The sequence below is a fragment of the Podarcis vaucheri genome, assembly GCF_965113315.1.
Source record: "Podarcis vaucheri genome assembly, chromosome: 6".
In the NCBI taxonomy this organism is placed as follows: domain Eukaryota; kingdom Metazoa; phylum Chordata; class Lepidosauria; order Squamata; family Lacertidae; genus Podarcis; species Podarcis vaucheri.
This window is the reverse complement of record NC_138764.1, coordinates 67,549,879-67,569,497: the sequence shown is the minus strand read 5'-3', so window position 1 is coordinate 67,569,497 and position 19,619 is coordinate 67,549,879. Positions and strand designations below refer to the sequence as shown.

General features: G+C 40.3%; 1 protein-coding gene and 1 long non-coding RNA gene across 2 annotated transcripts in view; one reads left to right on the top strand and one right to left on the bottom strand.

Moving 5' to 3' along the window:
- Positions 1-19,619, top strand: part of LOC309535373 — a 214,986-nt gene that overhangs the window by 105,985 nt on the left and 89,382 nt on the right. The gene's annotated exons all lie outside the window — the stretch shown is intronic.
- LOC309535356 (complement component receptor 1-like protein) lies at positions 824-19,248 on the bottom strand. The gene is made up of 12 exons (XM_082228386.1): positions 19,107-19,248; positions 18,136-18,341; positions 17,155-17,251; positions 15,419-15,504; positions 14,747-14,944; positions 12,745-12,927; positions 8,314-8,373; positions 5,110-5,148; positions 4,800-4,841; positions 4,095-4,124; positions 3,126-3,201; positions 824-1,641 (listed from the first exon to the last, which is right to left on the bottom strand). The coding sequence occupies exons 3-12, from the start codon at positions 17,193-17,195 to the stop codon at positions 1,533-1,535; spliced, it is 864 nt and encodes a 287-aa protein (XP_082084512.1). The 5' UTR covers positions 17,196-17,251; positions 18,136-18,341; positions 19,107-19,248; the 3' UTR covers positions 824-1,532.

The window sequence follows — 19,619 nt, the reverse complement described above, 5'->3', positions numbered from 1 at the left end:
CCATACCTCGCCATCACGTGTTTCTAGAGAACCAGGGGGCGGGTTTTGCTCCACTCAGTAAGATACTCATGAGCGATCGTGTCCACCACCTTGGTTATTTCTCTGTTCCAGAAGTCCACCAGTGCTTCAACAGAATCACCTTCCAAGGCAACAGGAAACTCCCCAAGAGCCATCAGCCACCTGGGGTGGACCATCTTAGTAGGTCCCCCACCTCTGCAGAAGTTTCAGTAATTCTAAACTCTATCAAGAAGTGGTCTGACCATTAAAATGGAACTATAGAAAGTTTATCCACTCTAAGATCACCGTCATCCAATCCAGCACAGAAAACCTAGCCCAGAATGTGCCCAGCTACATGAGTAGGACCAGAAACAGGGAACAGACTCAGGCTTCTGACAGGGGAGCTTCAAAGTCCCCGAGAACAAGCACCAACCCCAAGACCACCATGGCTGGCTGAGGAAGAGAAACTGTAAAAACCTATTTGACAGTTACTGTAATGCCACATTTGGCTTCCAAATATATTTCAATAAAAGCATCCCATGAGGCTTTGTATAAGATAGAATAGTGCACAGAATGCTTGGCCAGGTGCTGTAAAGGAGAACTTTGAAACTGCTATGTGGTGATAGCTGTATCAACCCAAGCTACACTGCACAATCAGTTTGGGAGTAGAAAAGCTAGTGATAATACTTAGTGTCTTTTATTCAACATTTCAATTTATTTGCACACATTCTAAAATGAACAACTTTTCTTTCCTATAAATATTTAATCAATTCGAATAAAGATGCACAATTTAGATTCTAAAAGCACTGTTAAAAAAATACCTTCATGAATGTAACAAGTTTAATTCAGTACATTTGAAGCACTGCAGTTTTCACTCTAATTGATTTTAATGGGAGAGTTATTTTATTTAACTTTTTGCTACGGAAATTAAGGTGTCTCAAAAGTGTTCCTTGCTTTTTCGGCTAGGCATACAGAACTTTTGTTTGCCTATGATGATTTTTTTTAAAGAATATTTTCTATTAGGCACATATTACTGTTGTTTACACTTTTGAAAATCCTGTAAGGAAATAAAGGCAGCTTTTAAAATTCTGCGTGAGAAAGGCTTGAGGAAGTCAAAAGTTTGGTAAATTTTAACAACTACACTTGCCCCCTCCATTTCATGAGATGAACAAGATTCTAGAAAACAAATGGCAACATTTCACATTTCCTACACAGAACCCATTACATCTTTACAAGGTTTGAAGAAATAGTAAAACACCTTGCCAGTGTAGATACACAGTCAGTTCTGCTTGGCTCTGTATTTGATTAAGGCACTTAAAGATACATTCTTCAAGGGAAGCTGGAACCCAGTTCTACGCAAAGGTAAGAGCAAATGATGAGAGTTGTGTTGGGGCCCAGTACTGCTTCATGCTTCAAGTAGCTGGATGGCCAGTTCTTAATGAAAAAGGCTTTGACTTTTCACATATTCCTTCCCTTAATTCTCATTTCCTGTTATAAAAATTAGAACTGTTAGGATCAACTGGAAGGGTGCTAGATTACAGGTTTACTGAAGAAACCTTGTTCAATTGAGAACCTTTGGCTTCCAATCCAGATTTTGATACCAACTTGTCAAATTGAGCAGGACTAGAAGGAGCTTCGGGTACTCTGTGAAAAATAAAATAAAATATTTAAAATTAATACCTATGTTCCAAACAAAAAAATTCCTTCCAGTAGCACCTTAAAGACCAACTAAGTTAGTTCTTGGTATGAGCTTTCGTGTGCATGCACACTTCTTCAGATACAGTGTATCTGAAGAAGTGTGCATGCACACGAAAGCTCATACCAAGAACTAACTTAGTTGGTCTTTAAGGTGCTACTGGAAGGAATTTTTTTATTTTGACTATGGCAGACCAACACGGCTACCTATCTGTAACTATGTTCCAAACATTACACCATTTTGTTTTGTTTTCCTGTCAGGAAGGAAAAAAGCAACACACAAATACATCTGCGTTCCACTTCATGTTATTCAAATTTTAAAAGTAATGTAAGTAACTTTCACACTGAAGCAGTAGCCATGCTGTTGCTTCTTGGGCAGGAAAAACAATTTCAGAAGTTGCAGAAGCAGAAGTACTGCACAGATTGTTAGCAACTGCAGGATATTAGAAGTAAAGCAGATAAAGTTAATTAGGATTACATAAGCACAATAGATATAAGGGTAGGAGACACATAGCCTAAGCATAGAAAAAATAGTGATTCCTAATAGATTCCTCTTAGAGAGCTTGCCCTTCTCTCCACTGGGGTTGTTATTGCCTCTGCATAAAACAGAACTCTTGCCTCTGACAAAACAATCAGTATGCTTTGGTATCAAATCTAAATTCCACAAAAGACTTAAAAGACCTGTAACCTACCTGGGACAGAAATTATTGCACTGGGTATTCATAATGAGTAAATAATTACTGAATTAATCTATTGAAACAGCTTAATTAGTGCTCACAAACTATGGGAAAATATATGCATGGTATCGAAACAGTAAAATCATGCATACAAAGCTACAACAAAAATGGACAGCCCTGGATAAAAAAATAGAAAGAAAAGCCATGCAAGAGAAATGTGCAGAACAAGTTATTGTTGCAAATTGTTGGTTTAGATTACACCACAGCACTGGCCTAGATTCTTCTAGGGAAAAAACCAAAACAAAACATCACTGCCTTTAGACAGAACTGTTCAACAAATCCATTTTCTTACTATGTCTGAAAGCAAAAATCACAGACCGCAAGTACACATTTGTAAAAGAGACAATAATGTTTTATAACTTTATTTAATAGTAGATTAAAGTGAAGTCAGCATTGGGATAGAAAGCTGATGTAAACTGACAAGGACCATTTCTGTCACATCAGAACACCAATGCTGGAAATGGGATACAATACTGACTAGCCGTTCTAGAATAATTACTGTGCTTTAGTTAGCTTTTATCTGTGCTAGCAGATTAGTGCAACTGTTCAACAAAAAATGTGCAAGCCCTTTCTGAACACTAAGCACATGTATGCGGAAAGTGTGAGCAAAGTAGAAGTCAAGAAGCGTATGGAAGCTCACTAAGCAACCAAGAAGGCTACAGAGAATCAGGGACAGCTTCTCTTGGGCTGACTCACTCAGTTTTCTTGTAAGATCTGTATTTCCGAAGTCCAGCAACTAGAGCAAGCACAACTAAAACAGCCAGGATACATCCTTGAAGGGAAAAAAGAGAAAGATATACCGTAGTACCAATTAATAAGACAAAGTAGTTGTTTTTCTGTTGAGGAAAAGCAATAGTATCAATAAAAGTCACAAGACAAGTTGTTACCTTGCGAAACTCAATGGACATCAAAGCCACTCAGGTGTTACTGGGCAAAGTCTCTAGACAAATACCTTGAGCAGCGACTCCACTGTACATCTGAAGTTACCCCCTTTTGGGGCAGATGTGCAGTTGTCCTCAGAGACTGAGTTCTTCCTGCCCCTAACAGATGTCAACTCTGCAGACTGAGTGGCCCTAATGACAATCAAAGAGCAACTCTCCAACTCAAGCAGTGTGTGAAGCTGAAGCAGAGTCACCAGGTTGCCCCCAAGACTGAGGGGGCCCAGCATGCATGTGATGTCACACGTATCGCGTGTCATGCACGTGCAGCGGAGGAGACCAAGCACTCTGAAGGAGCTGGCCATTAGCCCTGCGATGCGTCTCACACACACAGCCACCTCAACACTAGGCCCCCTGGAGTTGGCATGCCTGAGCTCAAAACACCCTTACTCCTGAGGAATTTTTAAAAGCCCCAGTCCCACCCAGGTGCAAGAACATTAAAAGCCACAGCATGGGGGAAGTCTGTGCTGAATTTGGAGACAGCTATGTCCATTACAGGAGCAAAGATAGGGGAGGAAGCAGAGCTGGCCTCACCAAATAAACAAACAGACAAAGTATATCCGTCTGTACCCTAAGACTATTTGATAAAGAATCATTTTTTCCCTCCAAGTAGGAGTCTTTAACATTTAAACCACAAATTTGAGAAAAAAGTTAGTGAAATGCACAAGGCATTAAAATACAATAGCAGCAATTGTACACTGAAGTAACTAGCTCTGTAATTACTTACCAATAAAAATTGCTGTGATGTTTTTAGATTCTAGAATAGAAGAAAATTAAAAGTGTGAGCTAAAATTTGAAGCAATTTAATTCTGACAGATTGTGGCTCTCTCTCTCTGCTGTATGTATTAATATTTTATTGAAGGAATTCCAGTTATAAAGAAATAAAGTAATACAGACAAAAAAAAGAAAGGTAAGGTGAGATAAGGAAAAAATATGAACAAATATGTGTCGAAAGAATCAATATACAAAGTTGCAATGTAATATACTCCCATGCATACTTATATAAATAAGATATGTTATAATCCTAATAAATATGTGGATATTAATGCTACATTCTGTATAAACTCAGTTCAAATGTTGTCATTTTTTCCAAAACAAAGTCTATGTCTATAAGCAGTCCATTCATAAGTCACGAGTGTTGTCATATTGTCAATCCATTGATTGAAAGGAATCTTATCTTTATTCTTCCAGTTCATCAGTCTCTTGGCCACCATTCAGGCAAATAGAATCCATTTTCATTGTCCGGTTGTTAATTTCCATATAGGTATATAATTCAAAAGAATATTCTTTGCTGAAAGCTTTAGCTTTTTCTGCATAGTCATAGTTATACAGTCCAGCACTTCCTCCCAAAACATAGTGCGTATACAACACTGTACAAACTTATGTTTCAAGTAGGAATTGTCTTTGCCGTATCTCCAGCATAGAGCTTTACCTGTGTCATCTCCAGGAGGCGTCTCTGGATTGTGCGTCGGTCCTATACAAAAGAGGGGGTTGTTATTCTTATATTTATTTATATCCCATCTTTTTTCCAGGGAATCAAGACAGCTTACAGGTAAAATGGAAACAGCTTTTAAAAAATCATGTAAAAACAATTAAACACCAATATTGTGTGTGTGACCTATTAAAAATACAGATAATTACAATAAAAAGCCTCACCAGTTCATAAAAGTAGTATAGGAAATTAAAACAAAGAAAACTGCAAAGCTTATAAATTTGCTGTCACTACAACTTTTCAGCTGTACCTGTATTGTCTCCAGGAGGCACTGTCTCTGGATCTGCTCCTATAAAAAAAGAGGGGGTTGCTATTTTTATATTTATTTATATCATGCCTTTTCCCAGACAGGGAGTAAAGGCAGCTTACAGATAAAATGGAAATGGCTAAAAAAGTCATGTAAAAACAATTAAACACTGGGGGGGGGGGTGAGAGAGAGAGAGAGAGACCGACTTATTCAAATACAGATAATTACAATAAAAAACATCACAGCACCAGCCCAACCTCAGCTTTGGAATTTATGAAAAGCAATTTAGAAAATTTTAAAATAAAGCAAAGTAAACTGGAAAGCTTTGCCTAGATTTTCTATACTATAAAAGAGATGTCTTTGTACAAAGAAAAACATTCCATAAGTTATACAATTTGCAGAAAGCCAGACAGAGCTAAAGGACTCTCTAGCATCTAAAAAGCCCCACAAAGAACTAAAGTGGAAAGGGAAAAACCCTCAGAGCCATTACTGCTCAAAATTTCTGAGTGATTTTTCCATAGACACTAGTGGATTTGGGAGTTGACCAAACTGCCCAAGCAGTCAGAAGGTATCTGAGATACCCAAGAAGCATTAGATAATAGGATAATATTTAAGATACTGTGGTGAGAAAGGATGATGTAGTTCTCTTATTCTTTACTTCCTTTTTAGCTCCTTTTATGTTATTTCTTGTAGATTAGTTTCTCTCAATAAAACTTTGTACCAAAACAAGAACAAAAAAATAAGGAGCATATGTACTATTGATAAAATTTACATCTATTGACACAACAGAACAAATGCTCCCACTTCTCCCTTCCATTTTACCACAAGACAGGTTCTCACAATTTCTGTACATTAGCCTTCCCACTGACATTTTCTCATTTCAGTTTCCCCTGCTATCCTTTTTTATTAAGAGTTTTCAACATAAAATACAATAAAAGCTGAACTAATCTAAAGAAGATAAATAGGAGAGAAGCAAGAATAACCAAAATAAGAAGATAATGAATAATAAAGAAAAGTAGCAGAAGAAAAGAAATACCAGGTTCTCTATCACAATTATACCTTAACCTTTATTCCACACACAGAAGTGAACCCTCGCCCAGCTCTCACGTGGGTGGGACTTTCTTCCTCTTCCCGCAGCCTCCCACCCTGGGAGATCCTCTCCTCTGTCCCTTAAGCAGGGCCCTTCATTTTCCATCCATCACCTTCTTGTGTGTATCTTCATCAATCCAAGATAGGAAACTTCAAAAAGCATATAGCTAGATAGATAAACTTAGCAGAGAGAAAACAAGAATTAAAGATAATAGAGAAGCGAGCTAAGAAGAAAAATAAAGAAAAAGATGGTCTTCCAATTCCTTTCATTTGATTCCGATTCCTTTCTCACACAGACAGAATTCAGTTTTGTTTTCGCAGCAAACACAACATGTGCAAGATGGAGATTTACAGGCAGTATAAACTGAAGGTCCAGAGTTTATCTTATCAGTTGTATTCTTTCGAAGTCAAGTAATTCCTTTAAGCTAGCTAGCTTGCATTTATTTATTTATTTATATTTGTTTGTTTGTTTGTTTGTTTTCTAGCCTGTTAACCAGTGCTTTTTGGGTCCCCAGCAACCTGCCAGCTCTCTGGGTACTAATTAGCTGGCAGATCATGCTATCTTTGAACTTTAACCACCTAGTTTGCCTTAACCTAAATAGATAGATAGATAGATAGATAGATAGATAGATTCTTATTGTCATTACACAAGTGCAACATTGCACAAAGTGCAACGAAATTGGATGCCATCCCTTAAAACAACAAAAGCAAGACAACAACAACAACCAAACAAACCACATTCCAGCCACACCCACACCACACCCATCAAACTCCCAGGTCACACTAACGAGTTACAGCATTCAAAAGGGCCACAGCTCTTGGATAGAAACTGTTTTTCAGTCTATTTGTCTTTGACTTGATGTTTCTATATCTTCTGCCAGAAGGCAGTAGTGCAAACAGACAGTGTCCCGGGTGAGATGAATCCTGCAGGATGTTATTTGCTTTCCTAAGACAACGGGAACCGTACAGTTCTTCCAAAGATGGGAGAGGATGACCAATAATCCTTTGGGCTGTGGTTATGACCTTCTGGAGCACCTTCCTCTCCCTAGCTGTACAACTGGAGAACCAAGCACAAATACAGTATGTAAGAATGCTCTCTATGGAGCCTCGGTAGAAGGACACCAGCAGTCTCTCACTCAGATTGTTCTTCTTTAAAAGTCTGAGGAAATAAATTCTCTGCTGGGCCTTCTTCACCAGAGCAGTGGTATGTGCGCTCCAAGTCATGCCCTGATCGATAGCTACTCCCAAAAACCTGAATTCCGCCACCCTCTCCACCCGTTCCCCGTTGATATACAAGGGCTGAATGTCCGCCTTTTTTTTCCTGTAATCCACCACCAATTCCTTGGTCTTAGCCGTATTAAGAGCCAGATTGTTCTCTCCACACCAAACACAGAGCCGCTCCACCTCATCCCGATAGGCGGACTCATCCCCTCCTGAAATGAGCCCTACCACCGTAGTGTCATCAGCAAACTTGATGATTTTGTTGCTGGAATAGATGGCTGTACAGTCATACGTATAGATAGTGTAGAGCAGGGGACTCAACACACAACCCTGTGGTGAGCCGGTGTTAAGGCTAAGGGCTGTGGACATGCAAACTCGGATGGTTGAGTGCCTATTGAACTGCAGCCAGAATATCAACTGTGAAACAATGAGGAGATTTGCATGCTTGGGAAAAGAAAACCTAAAGAGGCAACCCCTTCAAAACATAGACTAATGAAGAAAGAGCAGACCAAACAGCGGTTGAACAGAGTGACAGCTGGAAAAGAAAAACAGAACATGGGAAGGGACAAGGGAAATGGAATGCACTGACTGGGGTAAATAGCTTGCCAAATTCTGAATAGGCACAGTTCAGAAGGAAGGCCACACAACACAACATTCTGTTGCAGGTTCTTCTTATGGCGTATAATTCCAGTATCTCAAAACTACTGCACTACCATGTACCCAAGTCTCCTCATGATATTCTTCTAATAAAATTAATCCTCTCTCTGCTAACTTATCTCTGTAAATATTGACAAGAGTCCATTTCCTCTACTCTGGTTCTATCCATAAACTCAATTCTTGCTCACTCCCCACTTCTTAAAATGCATCCACCAATAACAGTGAAAAGCAAATGCTTACCATTTCCAGGGCCTGGGTTGTCATCTCCTCCTCCTCCTCCTCCTCCTCCAGGCGTTCCTGCTGTGGCATAAAGAGACTGATATCAACTTCCAAGTGCTGACTGCTCTGCATTAATGCCTTCTTTCAAAATTAGCCCATATAGGGTGCCATATGGTCTCAGGACACCAAGTCCTCTTTGGAATCAGCTTTAGGAAATTAAAATACAGTGGTGCCCCGCAAGACGAAATTAATTTGTTCCGCAATTTTTGTCGTCTAGCGAATTTTTCGTCTTGCGAAGCACGAAATCCCATAGGAATGCATTGAAAATCAATTAATGCGTTCCTATGGTCAAAAAAAGTCCAAACAAAGCCAAATTTGGTACAACAACAGTTTATTAACTGCTCTTTAAAGTCACACATACTGTAAAGAGCAGTTCAAAAATTTAAGGGAAAATAAATTAACTTTATAAACAAAACATGTCTTTGTTTTTAGTCAAAGAAAAAAAGTCGCGAGACGTTTTCGTCTTGCGAAGCAAGCCCATAGGGGAAATTCGTCTTGCGAGGCAAATCGCGAACGGAAAAAACTTGTGTCTAGCGAGTTTTTTGTATTGCGAGGCATTCGTCTTGCGGGGCACCACTGTAATTATAAATAAATAAATAAATCAGATGTTACTTATATTTTCATTTCTTAATAAGCCAACTTTCTTTTTCAGTGTCTGATATTATATGCATTTTTCTCTAATACTATATTGTACTTGTCCATCACGAGGCTGGCAACTGAGAGCACATAGCTAGTCAAGGATGACCTTCTTCTTCTTTGGTGATCACTCATAGCCGAGTAAGATTGTCTTCCATAAACACAGTCTTAACAATGAGTTTGTAAGTGACTGTGGAGGCCAATTCTGGATCCACACATCTTTCCACAGTGGGGACATAGGTTTCTGGATGGGAGTTGATCATGGTGAAGGCTTGCTAAACGTGCCTTCCTCTTAGCACATTTCTCTCTTTCGTCCTGAGTTCAAGTGTCTTCAAAGTCCTTTTCCAACAGCCGTAGCTAAAGGCTGTTCTCCAATTTCAGCGCTCGCAGGCCAGTGTTTCCCAGTTGTCAGTGTTTATACTACATTTTTTTAGATTTGTCTTGAGAGAGTCTTTACACCTTGTTTGTTGACCACTGGCATTACGCATTCAATTTTTAAGTTCTGAATAGAATAGTTGCTTTGGAAGATGATAGTCAGGCATCCACACAACATGACCAGTCCAACAAAGTTGATGCTGAAGAATCATTGCTTCGACACTGGTGATCTTTGCTTCTTCCAGTACACTGACATTTGTTTGCCTGTCTTCCCAAGTGATGTGTAAAATTTTCCGGAAACACAGTGGATGGAATCTTTTGAGGAGTTGGAGATGGCGTTTATAAGTGGTCCATGTTTCACAAGCATGCAGTAAAGTTGGAAGTACAATAATTTTTTAAACAAGAATTTTGGTTTCCCTCAGAATGTCCCAGTCCTCAAACACTGTGCACTTGAATCAGGAGAAAGCTGCACTCGCAGAGTTCAGGCGATGCTAGATTTCAGCATCAATGTTGGCCCTTGTGGAAAGATAACTGCTCAGGTAGGAGAAGTGATCGACACTTTCCAACGTTACACCATTGAGTTGGATTTGTGATGCTGCAGAGGGGTTGTTTTGTGCTTGTTGGTGCAGCACTTTGGTTTTTTTGGATGTTGAGCAACAGGCCAAGCTTTTCATAAGCTCCTGTGAAGACATTTAGGATGGTTTGGAGGTCATCCTCTGAGTGTGCACACACTACGTTGTCATCAGCATGCTGAAGCCATATGACGGAAGTTACGGTAACCTAACTCTTTGCTTTCAGCCTACTCAGATTAAAAAGTTTTCCATCTATTTGATATAAGATTTCTACTTTGCTGGGGGGTTTCCCTTCAAGGATGACCATTACTGCTTCCGCCACTAGCAGGGAGGGTGCAGGAGATGGGACAGAATGAAAGAGAGAAATGTCTGAGTAGGCTGGTGGAGTGAGCAAAGCCAGCAAGTGGCCCAAAGAAGAAATCACTGCCATGCCCACATTGCTGCCACCAACAAAAGAAGGAAGACTGCACTTCAAAACTGCAGGCTTTCTTTTGTGAGTCAAGATGGCAGGGGGTGGGGATGAAGGAGAAAACTCCTTCTGCCCCTTGGTCTTCCTGCCCCCTGGTGGCAGGCGGCCCCAGCAGGAACAATGAGTGAGTCACTGGCCAGGCAGGTGGAGCAGGTGGTGAAAGGGCGAAATCACTAACCAATTCCATGAGCTGTTACTGGAGGAGGAGGAGTGAGGTCCACCAGACACAGTGATCCCCTCTCCTCACTCCTCCCCCTTCTTGGTAAGTGGCTGTGACCCAAGAAGTCAGGAAAACAACAGAGCCCCATCCATGCTGCCACCAAGAGGTTTAATTATGAAATCTTATATATCCCATTAGTGTATATGGGGTAAAATACAGTGGTGCCTCGCAAGACGAAATTAATTCGTTCCGCGAATCTTTTCGTCTTGCGATGTTTTTCGTCTTGCGAAGCACGGTCCGTCGCAACTGCGCCTCTTCAAGCGGCTTTAAGAAAAAAGCAAACAAACTTGCAAGATGTTTTCGTCTTGCGAAGCAAGCCCATAGGGAAATTCGTCTAGCGAAGCAACACAAAAACCGAAAAACCCTTTCGTCTAGCCAGTTTTTCGTTTTGCGAGGCATTCGTCTTGCGGGGCACCACTGTAATCCTGACTTCGATTTGAGATATGAAAGTCATTTATTTTCCAGGGTGGATAAAAATCAATGATTTTTCTTTAAAAAATGGATTTTAAAAAAATTAATTGGATTTTAAAAAATAAAATATTTTGGAGGATAAATCTTTCTAAAGATAGTTTTCTATTTAAGTAACATTATAGTCCAAAGGCTATTCATCAGGAAATAAGGATTTGCTTTTAATTATGTAGCATGAGGCTTTATATGCAATGTTTAAATTTTTTGGTAAATGAATTCCATTAATCCATTCACAATGTCATGCTCTTCGAGAGGTTTCTGTAAGATTATTTGGGGCAGTTTTTCTAATGAGAATATATTATCACAGATGCTTGTTTCTGCAGTTCTCAAAAGTATGAATTTGTGTCTGCAGAGATAACATGCCTTTTCTTCATAGGAAAAATATTATAAAATGAATATACAGAGTTGAGTAAAAACCTTGTTCTTTTGCACATTTATATACACGCAATCAACCTGTTACCTCTTAAATGCTAAGTTCCAAGAGGTTCAATGAGTACATTGTTTGGAATGGAATAGATCTGCACAAGTAGCTAAGTGTGAAACAGTACAAATGAAAGTGCAACCTTGTGAGCAGAATACTCCACAAGTCCTGAGGTGTAATAATTGTGCAAGTCAGTTGCATGTCTGTGCAACTCAGACTTCAGGCAAGTGCTGAAGGCACTTTAGGGATGGCAACCTCTTCTCAATCCCACTGGGTTCCAACAACTGCACTAACACTTAACTGTACAGAATAGGCACCTGAGTGTAGAAGCAAATCCAAAGGGGTGGTGGTGGTGGAAATACTAACTGGATCTGTAATAATAATAATAATAAATTTTATTTATATCCCGCCCTCCCAAGCCGAAGCTGGGCTCAGGGCGGCTAACAACAATCAAATAATCAGTCAAATAATCACACAATCTAAAAATATTTCATTATAAAAATTAATTATAAATTAAGTAAGTCCTTGGCGAGACCTTGAAGTGCTTGCCAGTCAACTAATAAAGAGTTCACTGGTTCCCAGCCCTTCTTCCCAGGGCTCGCCTGACATTGTCCAAACGATAAAGTCTCTAACCATATCAGTTAACAAACATTGGTACATACGCCATAACGTTATTGTTTTAGTTAAAATGTTTAAATTGCTATTAAGGAAATGTTATTTTTTATTTTTCTCCTTCCAATGAAGTACAGCAGAAAAGTTGTCCAAATAGAAACAGCTAACTTATTAAACCTCATAATAATTTTATAATTATCTATGTATTTCTAATAGTATAACCAAATCAGTAATTTTTGATATAATGGTAAAAACTACTCTGAAAATTTATTATTCCAAAAATGAAACCTTCATCTGGTTGTAAATATTAAGATTATACCAGCAAGAATGAGTCTTTCTGTAAAAAAAGAAGAAGAAGAAGATTTAAATCAAGTCTTACTGACTGGTGACTTAAATCAAATCCACCCTGCTTTTTATTAACTCATCTGTGCTAGAAGTTGTTTTTTGGGGACCTCCATCTGGATGGATGGTGGCAACATTGGTGGGAGAAAAGAGAGGGGGCAACGAAATAAGTATGTTCTGCAGTAAAGTGCAACACAATAGCTCTGACATTTATTTATTGAATTTATACTCTATGCTTCCTCCCAAGGAATCCAATTAGGTGTAGTAAGATACTTACCCTTAAAGCATTTTGGAAAAAGAGGAATCCATGCATGGTCAGGCCCGCATGTACAAGTGCTACTCCCCACCATAACGTATCCTGGATTACATTCAAAATCTGCACGATCTCCATATGTGTAAATACGCTGAGGCTCTGTTGTCACTCTTCCATTTTCTATTTCAGGATCACGGCAACGGACCACTGAAAAGAGAAGAGCAATATTTAGAAATCTACCTGTTAATTAAACCATGGCTGATTAAACTCTGCACAAGGACTTAACTATGGTTTATCTACTGCAAATAAACTACAGTCTGATGTTATTAGCATATAAACTTCAGTTTGTTGCAATTGTAGATTGGCATTAGAGGTGCGGCCAGCACCTTTTTATTTAACTGTGGCTTGTTTGTCCATCCCACCTCAGACACTCACCAAGTTGCAAAGGCAAGAAAGAAGAGCAGTGGGAAAACTAAGCAAACTTCAGAAAAACAAGCAAAGGTTTGCTTATTTGTCTGTGGGAGAATTTCAACTTTACTTGTGGTTTGTTAGGAGAAGCTGCCACTGCTTTGGAGAGGCTGCCTTACTGCAGTAGCTCCTCTAACAAACTGGGTCTCTACCAGATGCTGTGCTTGTATAGGTCTCTTGGTTGCATTTTTTTTAAGGTGTTATTCCCACATGTGGGCATGAACCATTAAGAGGTGGTTTGGAAGTAAATTCTTACCACACCGTTTTGGGGGTTTGGGGGAATAAGCTGCTTAGGAGAAATTGGAAGTGGGCACACAAAAACTGATTCAATTCCTGCTGGCTTAAATTAATTAACTGAACCATTTAAGCATACAATCTCAATTAAACTGAATTATTTATTCTACAAGTTTGTAAACCACTTCAGAGATAGGAACTATCAAAGTTATGTACAAGGAGATAAAATCAGGTAAGATACAAAAGACTAACCTCTAGAAACAATAACATCATTCCAGCAAGTATAAAATTAAAATAGGCTGAGTCGGACTTCAGGGGAAGCTTTCTGGAAATTGCTAAGAACTATTTAAAACCCTATACAATTTTTGGATCAGGTTTCCCAATGCCTCAGATTTTGATTTTAAATGGTGTGGATCTACTTAGTACATTCAGAACCTGCCTTCCTAGATCTGCTTAGTTACAGAAAGATGACTGCATCATCTGCCCTCAGACAGTCTGCTGAAGTTATTTCACTAAAGTATTCGTGACCCACTGAATATTTTTCTTAAACAACCACCACATCTATGCAGGCTATTCCTAATGAGGCTGATATATGGCATATAGTATTATGCCAGTATACTATTGGTAAAGTTAGGTCATTATACACTGATTACTTCATCTGAATGCAAGATTTGTTTAGTATAGATACTGCACAGAGAGCCCTTGGCATGTAGAAAGCCAAACCAAGTCCAAATGAAATTAATCAAATAAATTGCTCACAACTAAATTCTAATTTCCTTTCTTCTCAATGAGACACAATAGTGGTTATTTTGATTGGATTAGAGGCCAGGGATGTCCAACCAGTAGATCCCCAGCTGATCCTGGTAGATCACAGGATCCTTATGTACAAAAAGTTATGGGGGGGAGCTACAAAAAACTATGTGCAATCCTCCCCAAAAAAGCTCAGCAACTCTGGGCACTTCCCTCCTAAAAAATGCTCAACAATTCTGGGCAATCCACCCACCCCATGCACGCTCCTCCCTCCAACTGCCAGTTTTTTTATACTGGGAGTAGATCACAGTCTCTTGGGAGTTGGATATGCCTGGATAAACTTTCAAACTGACTCAGATTACAACAAGCAACTCACTGAGGGGGCAATACTATTGCATCTCCTACACTGAACAATTTGCAGTCCCACTGAATATCTCACAGGTTGAACAGCAGCAATACAGTGCTTAGCAGACTGCAAAGTTAGCTCCTTCTAACAAGAATTCCATTCACCAGCCATTGCACACAAATTACATTAACATAGTACATCAAAAATACTAAACATAATCTCCATCACCTTTACATTTAGGCGGAGATGGGCTCCACTCTCCACGAGTACCATCTGCAGAAGTTGAACATGTACTAATCGGGCTTCCAATAAGGGAGAAACCTTGTCTACAAGTGTATGTCACTGATGAGCCATAATGAAACTCTTCAAAAGGTTGACCACTGTGTGAGCCAAAGGGAATGTTTTCAGGGGGGTAACATCGGATTGCTGGGAATCAAAAGAAACATTAACAGTTCAGCAGGACTACAATTGCAAAAGCATCTCTGTTAGGAGTGTATTTGGACTAAAGTTATTTTCACCTAAATGATGTTCCACTTTATGAAGTAATCTTTTGATAATTCAAGGCCCGATCATCCATTTTAACTGTCACCCAAACACTGAACCAAAGTGGACTGCTGTGAAGGTATTGCAACCTCCTCAAAAGCAAACTGGATCTTCTGTGAAGCAAGCTGGACTTGAAACTTCACAGAGGGAGCTGCCAAAGCCCCAGTGCCACCTTCAGAGCAAGGAATGCTCAATGCTCGGCGGGGGGGGGGGGGGTTGAGTATATTCAGCATGATCAGAAAGCATCCTGAACTCTGAATATTGGTTGAGGACACTTACACTTCTGCAATAAATAGAGTCACACAAGAGCACATTGAGTTTATATTAAATTAAATTCAAATTAACAATTCATCTTACGATGGCAAAATGGAGGTCCTGTATGCCACTCCAATTTGTCGCCTACAAGCACACATCGAAGAGTCTTTTCGCCTATCAATCTGTACCTAAAGGGAAAGAGAAATCTTTTATTTTAGTGAATTGGGCATTAAAAAGTATGTGAACACAGCATATTTTTAAATACAGTATACTTGGTTTATTTTGATTATTTATATCCCATCCTACAGAGTCACCACTCTGCTAGCTGACTGAAACGGGGAAAAAAAACAACCAACCACCACCAGTTCAAAAGCAGTTAGAAACAACACAGCAGCAAGAATATAATAAAAGTAGGATTGAAGCCAGTTCAAACAACACTGAATGACACCTGGTAAAGCGGTCTTCACTTGCTGCTAAAACAATGTGAAAATGAGACCAGAGGAAACTTCCTGGGGAGAGGATTCTATAGGTGGGGTAGTGCAACTGAAAAAGCCAGCCCTTTCTCTGGGTGCTGTCAGTCTAGGTTGAGACAAGCTACCTATTTAATTTAATTCCAGATACAGTGGTACCTCAGGTTACAAACTTAATTCATTCCGGAGGTCCGTTCTGAACCTGAAACCGTTCTTAACCTGAGGCACACTTTTGCTAATGGGGCCTCCCGCTGCCGCCGGCGCACAATTTTTGTTCTCATCCTGAGGCAAAGTTTATAACCCGAGGTACTACTTCTGGGTTAGTGGAGTTTGTAACCCGAAGCGTTTGTAACCCGAGGTACCACTGTACAGGAATTGTCTCTTTGTTAAAGAGTGCCCAGAAAAAGTCACACCAACATAAAAACGCCAGTAGCTTGGACATAGTGCCTTTGTAAGCAGCAACCTAGGCTTTCAAATTTCATCATAGTGGACTTCCTCAATTCAGGATGAAGTACTTGAAATACAATTCAGGTATCTAATCCAGGATTGACATTCAGCTATGATGGGGGAGTAGTGTGTCACCTCAAAAACAAAGGGGAGCAGTAAAGGCAGGAATTCATGATCTTCCCAACAGACCTTATTTCATTAAAAATGTCATCCCACCCCACTTGAGTTTATAATGATTTAGAAAATTGCTTTGCCAAAGTGATTGTAGATAAAATCCATGATTATCACACCATATCATAGGGGGCCGAGCTGTAGTTGAGAAAGTGTGGATCACATGAACTCTGCAAAATATTATGATGTTTATTTTGCTGGAGTGAAGGGGAAGTTAGGGGGGCATCTGAAAACCCTCAAGTGTGGTCTAATATCATTATTCTGTCATATTTAATTTATTTTATTTTTAGAGAAACCGTGGACTTGCTTGAAGCAGCAGCACACTTAATTAAGGGCTGCAAGGAGTAAATGTAGCCAGGGAAAGAACTGAGGATTCCATCAGTGAGTGGAAACACATCCAGATACGAGGTCTAGTCATAGAAAGACAGTTTCACCCACTGAGAAATAACCAAATGAAAGACCTGAATACAAGTTTCTCAAAAGCCAGAGCTTGCCACTGTTCAGTTACTAAACCAACTAGTAATGGTAGACCTGTTCTCTGGTGCTGCTTAATTGTTTATTAATTTATTTGGAGTATTTACTCCCCACCTCACCCTTTCCCTGGACAATCATGATTATAACACAGACTAAACAAGAAATAATGTCAAAAATATAGCCCAATATTTTAACAATTAATATGTGTCTGTCATGAGCCCCTCCCAGGAGTTCTAAACAAAGCCAAGTAGGTACAAAAGGTGACCTACAACTCACCCCTCATTACAGCCTAGAGTTATTTCATCACCTAGCCGCATATCACTTGATTTTACTATTCTGCCATTCTCTAAATTTACAGTAGGACATCGACTTCCTAACAGGAAAATCAAAACAAGCATTAGCACACGTAGCCTTGATTTCTTTAAAAATAAAATAAAAAGGGTACAAACCTTTTGTACAAACACCAAGGCCACTTCCAGGTGACCTGTTTGTTTGGGGAGAGGTTATACGGCATTGTGTCAAAAAAATTTATCTTAGTATCTCCTGTGCAATTCCCCGTCACATTCTTTACTGCAAAATGTCCAGATTTTTTATTTATTTTTAAAATCAGATTTGGTGCACACTTCAACTGTGCTATCTGAATTTGTTGGTATTTAATTGACTTCCTCCTGCAATATAGACAGTCTGAAAGTGTCCTTGGAAATACTATATTCACTAAAGGATAATTCAATATCCAGTTTTACTGGTGGTTCACAATAATGTCATCTTTAGGGATGGATGCAGAAGTTAGTGTTCTTTCTTTTCTCCTTCATGAGTTGAAAGCAGTTGAGAGACCATTTCTTGCTTTATGTACACTTATCTCTTTGTTACCTCTGGCATTTAGATGTCCAAAGTTTTTGGATTGCTACTGCTGACACTATCCAGTATCAAAAAGACGACAGCTGAGATAATGAAAAACTCTATTTTGTTTACTACAATGTTGTAATATTTCCTCCAAACATGCTATTACTCTCTTCTTGTTTCTTAAAAGCACCGTGTGTCTACAGACCCAAGGGAATTCACCACTTGAGTTCATCATTAGGAGGAGTGATGTTCAGAATATTACATCTCCCCAAATTAAGTCTCCAATGTTCTATAAAAGAAAAGCCTCCTTTATTATTATTAGTCTCTGGGTCTCTTCCAGTCCTCAAACAAGATATCTGATCTAAGATGGAAGTTCAACAGTTTTAGATATTTAGCTAATTAAGTGAAACTTACCTTGACAAAACCTAGGATTTTCTATTGACCATTTTGAAGTGTCAAGACATGTAAGAGAAATAGACTCATAACCTGCAATGCAACGGTAGGGCAAAACAGTCCCAGCAGGATAACTGTCTTTCGGATCCCCGCTCCTTAGGGTAGCATTGGCTACATGTGGATGGGTGCAATCACTTGGAAATAAAAATTCAGAGGAAGTTCTGAAGCTATAGGAGAGAAGGCAAGGTTCATTGGAGTGTAGTAGATAATTCATAAATCTCTATGACATTTCCTCTACTGGGATCTATAGGACCATGTTCAAATAGACTCTGGGAGTTCATTTGCAGAGCACAGCTGGATCAAGATGGGCAGCAGTAAGACTTATAATCATAACTATGTCTCTTCAGATGTAAGCTCTCTTGAATTTTAAGGGGCTTGTTCACATATAAGTGAGGCTCAGATGGGAGCCTTATCTACCACCTGCTACTCACATAGATTGAGTGGTTGCCTTTTCATCTAAACAAACTTGTGAGAACCACATGGGTGGCACACCTGCTGCCACCATCTAATGACTAACAGGAGACAGAGGGAGAAAGATACAAACAACACCAGCAACTGAAGGATCGTCTCCTTCCCCATGACGGAGCCATTACTTTGAGAAAGAATCTGTGTGGGAGAAACTATGGTTAAAGGTCTTATGAAGCGAAACAGAAAGAGGATGCTTAGCCTTGGAAGATGCAAGATTGAAGAGGAGACGTTAAGGCTGTTTCCAAATATTTGAAGTTCTGTCACAGCCGAAGGCGGAGCAGAATAAGAACGAACACGTGGGAAGGGGAAGAGAGCAAAGTTCAGGTAAACATAGACAGGCTCCTAGTTCCCTCCTGCCCTGGTCGCGGGAACTGCCTTCGCCATCCCCGAGAAAGCCTTGCTTCGCCCTCGGACATGATTCGGCTCTGGAGGGAGGCGGCATCCCGAAGCCCCCCCCGCCTCACCTTGAACTCTGGACAGCGAGGAAAACAGCAGCAGCAGCGCTAACGGAAACCGCCCCCTGCCTGGGAAGCCGGGAAGAGGCGCCATCGCACGAGAGAGAGAGCCCGGAGTCAGAGAAAGAGAAAGCGCCGCCACAGCTCCCTCCGCAGCTGAAAAGCAAAGCGACGGAGCGGGCCCAGGAAACGACTCGACGGGAAGGGAGAGGCGGCGGCGCGCTTTTCCGGCTAAGGGGCGTGAGCAGCGACCTCGCCTCAGAGGCTCCGCCGAGAGGAAGGCGGGGGGGGGGGAGCCACACGTGGAACCCCCTCCGCCGTTATCGGTTCCCGATATTAGCTAACGCCCCAAGGCTGCCGCGCGCGTGCTGGTTGGAGGTTGCGGGCAAGAGCGCGCTCGGGATTGGCGGGTGAAAAATGTGGGCGAAACCATAACTGAGGGGGAAAGGCGCCCTGTTGTTTAGGATAAAAGCCGTGTGGTGGGTCTGCTCTCTGGACCCCTGAGGGAAACAGATAACGGGC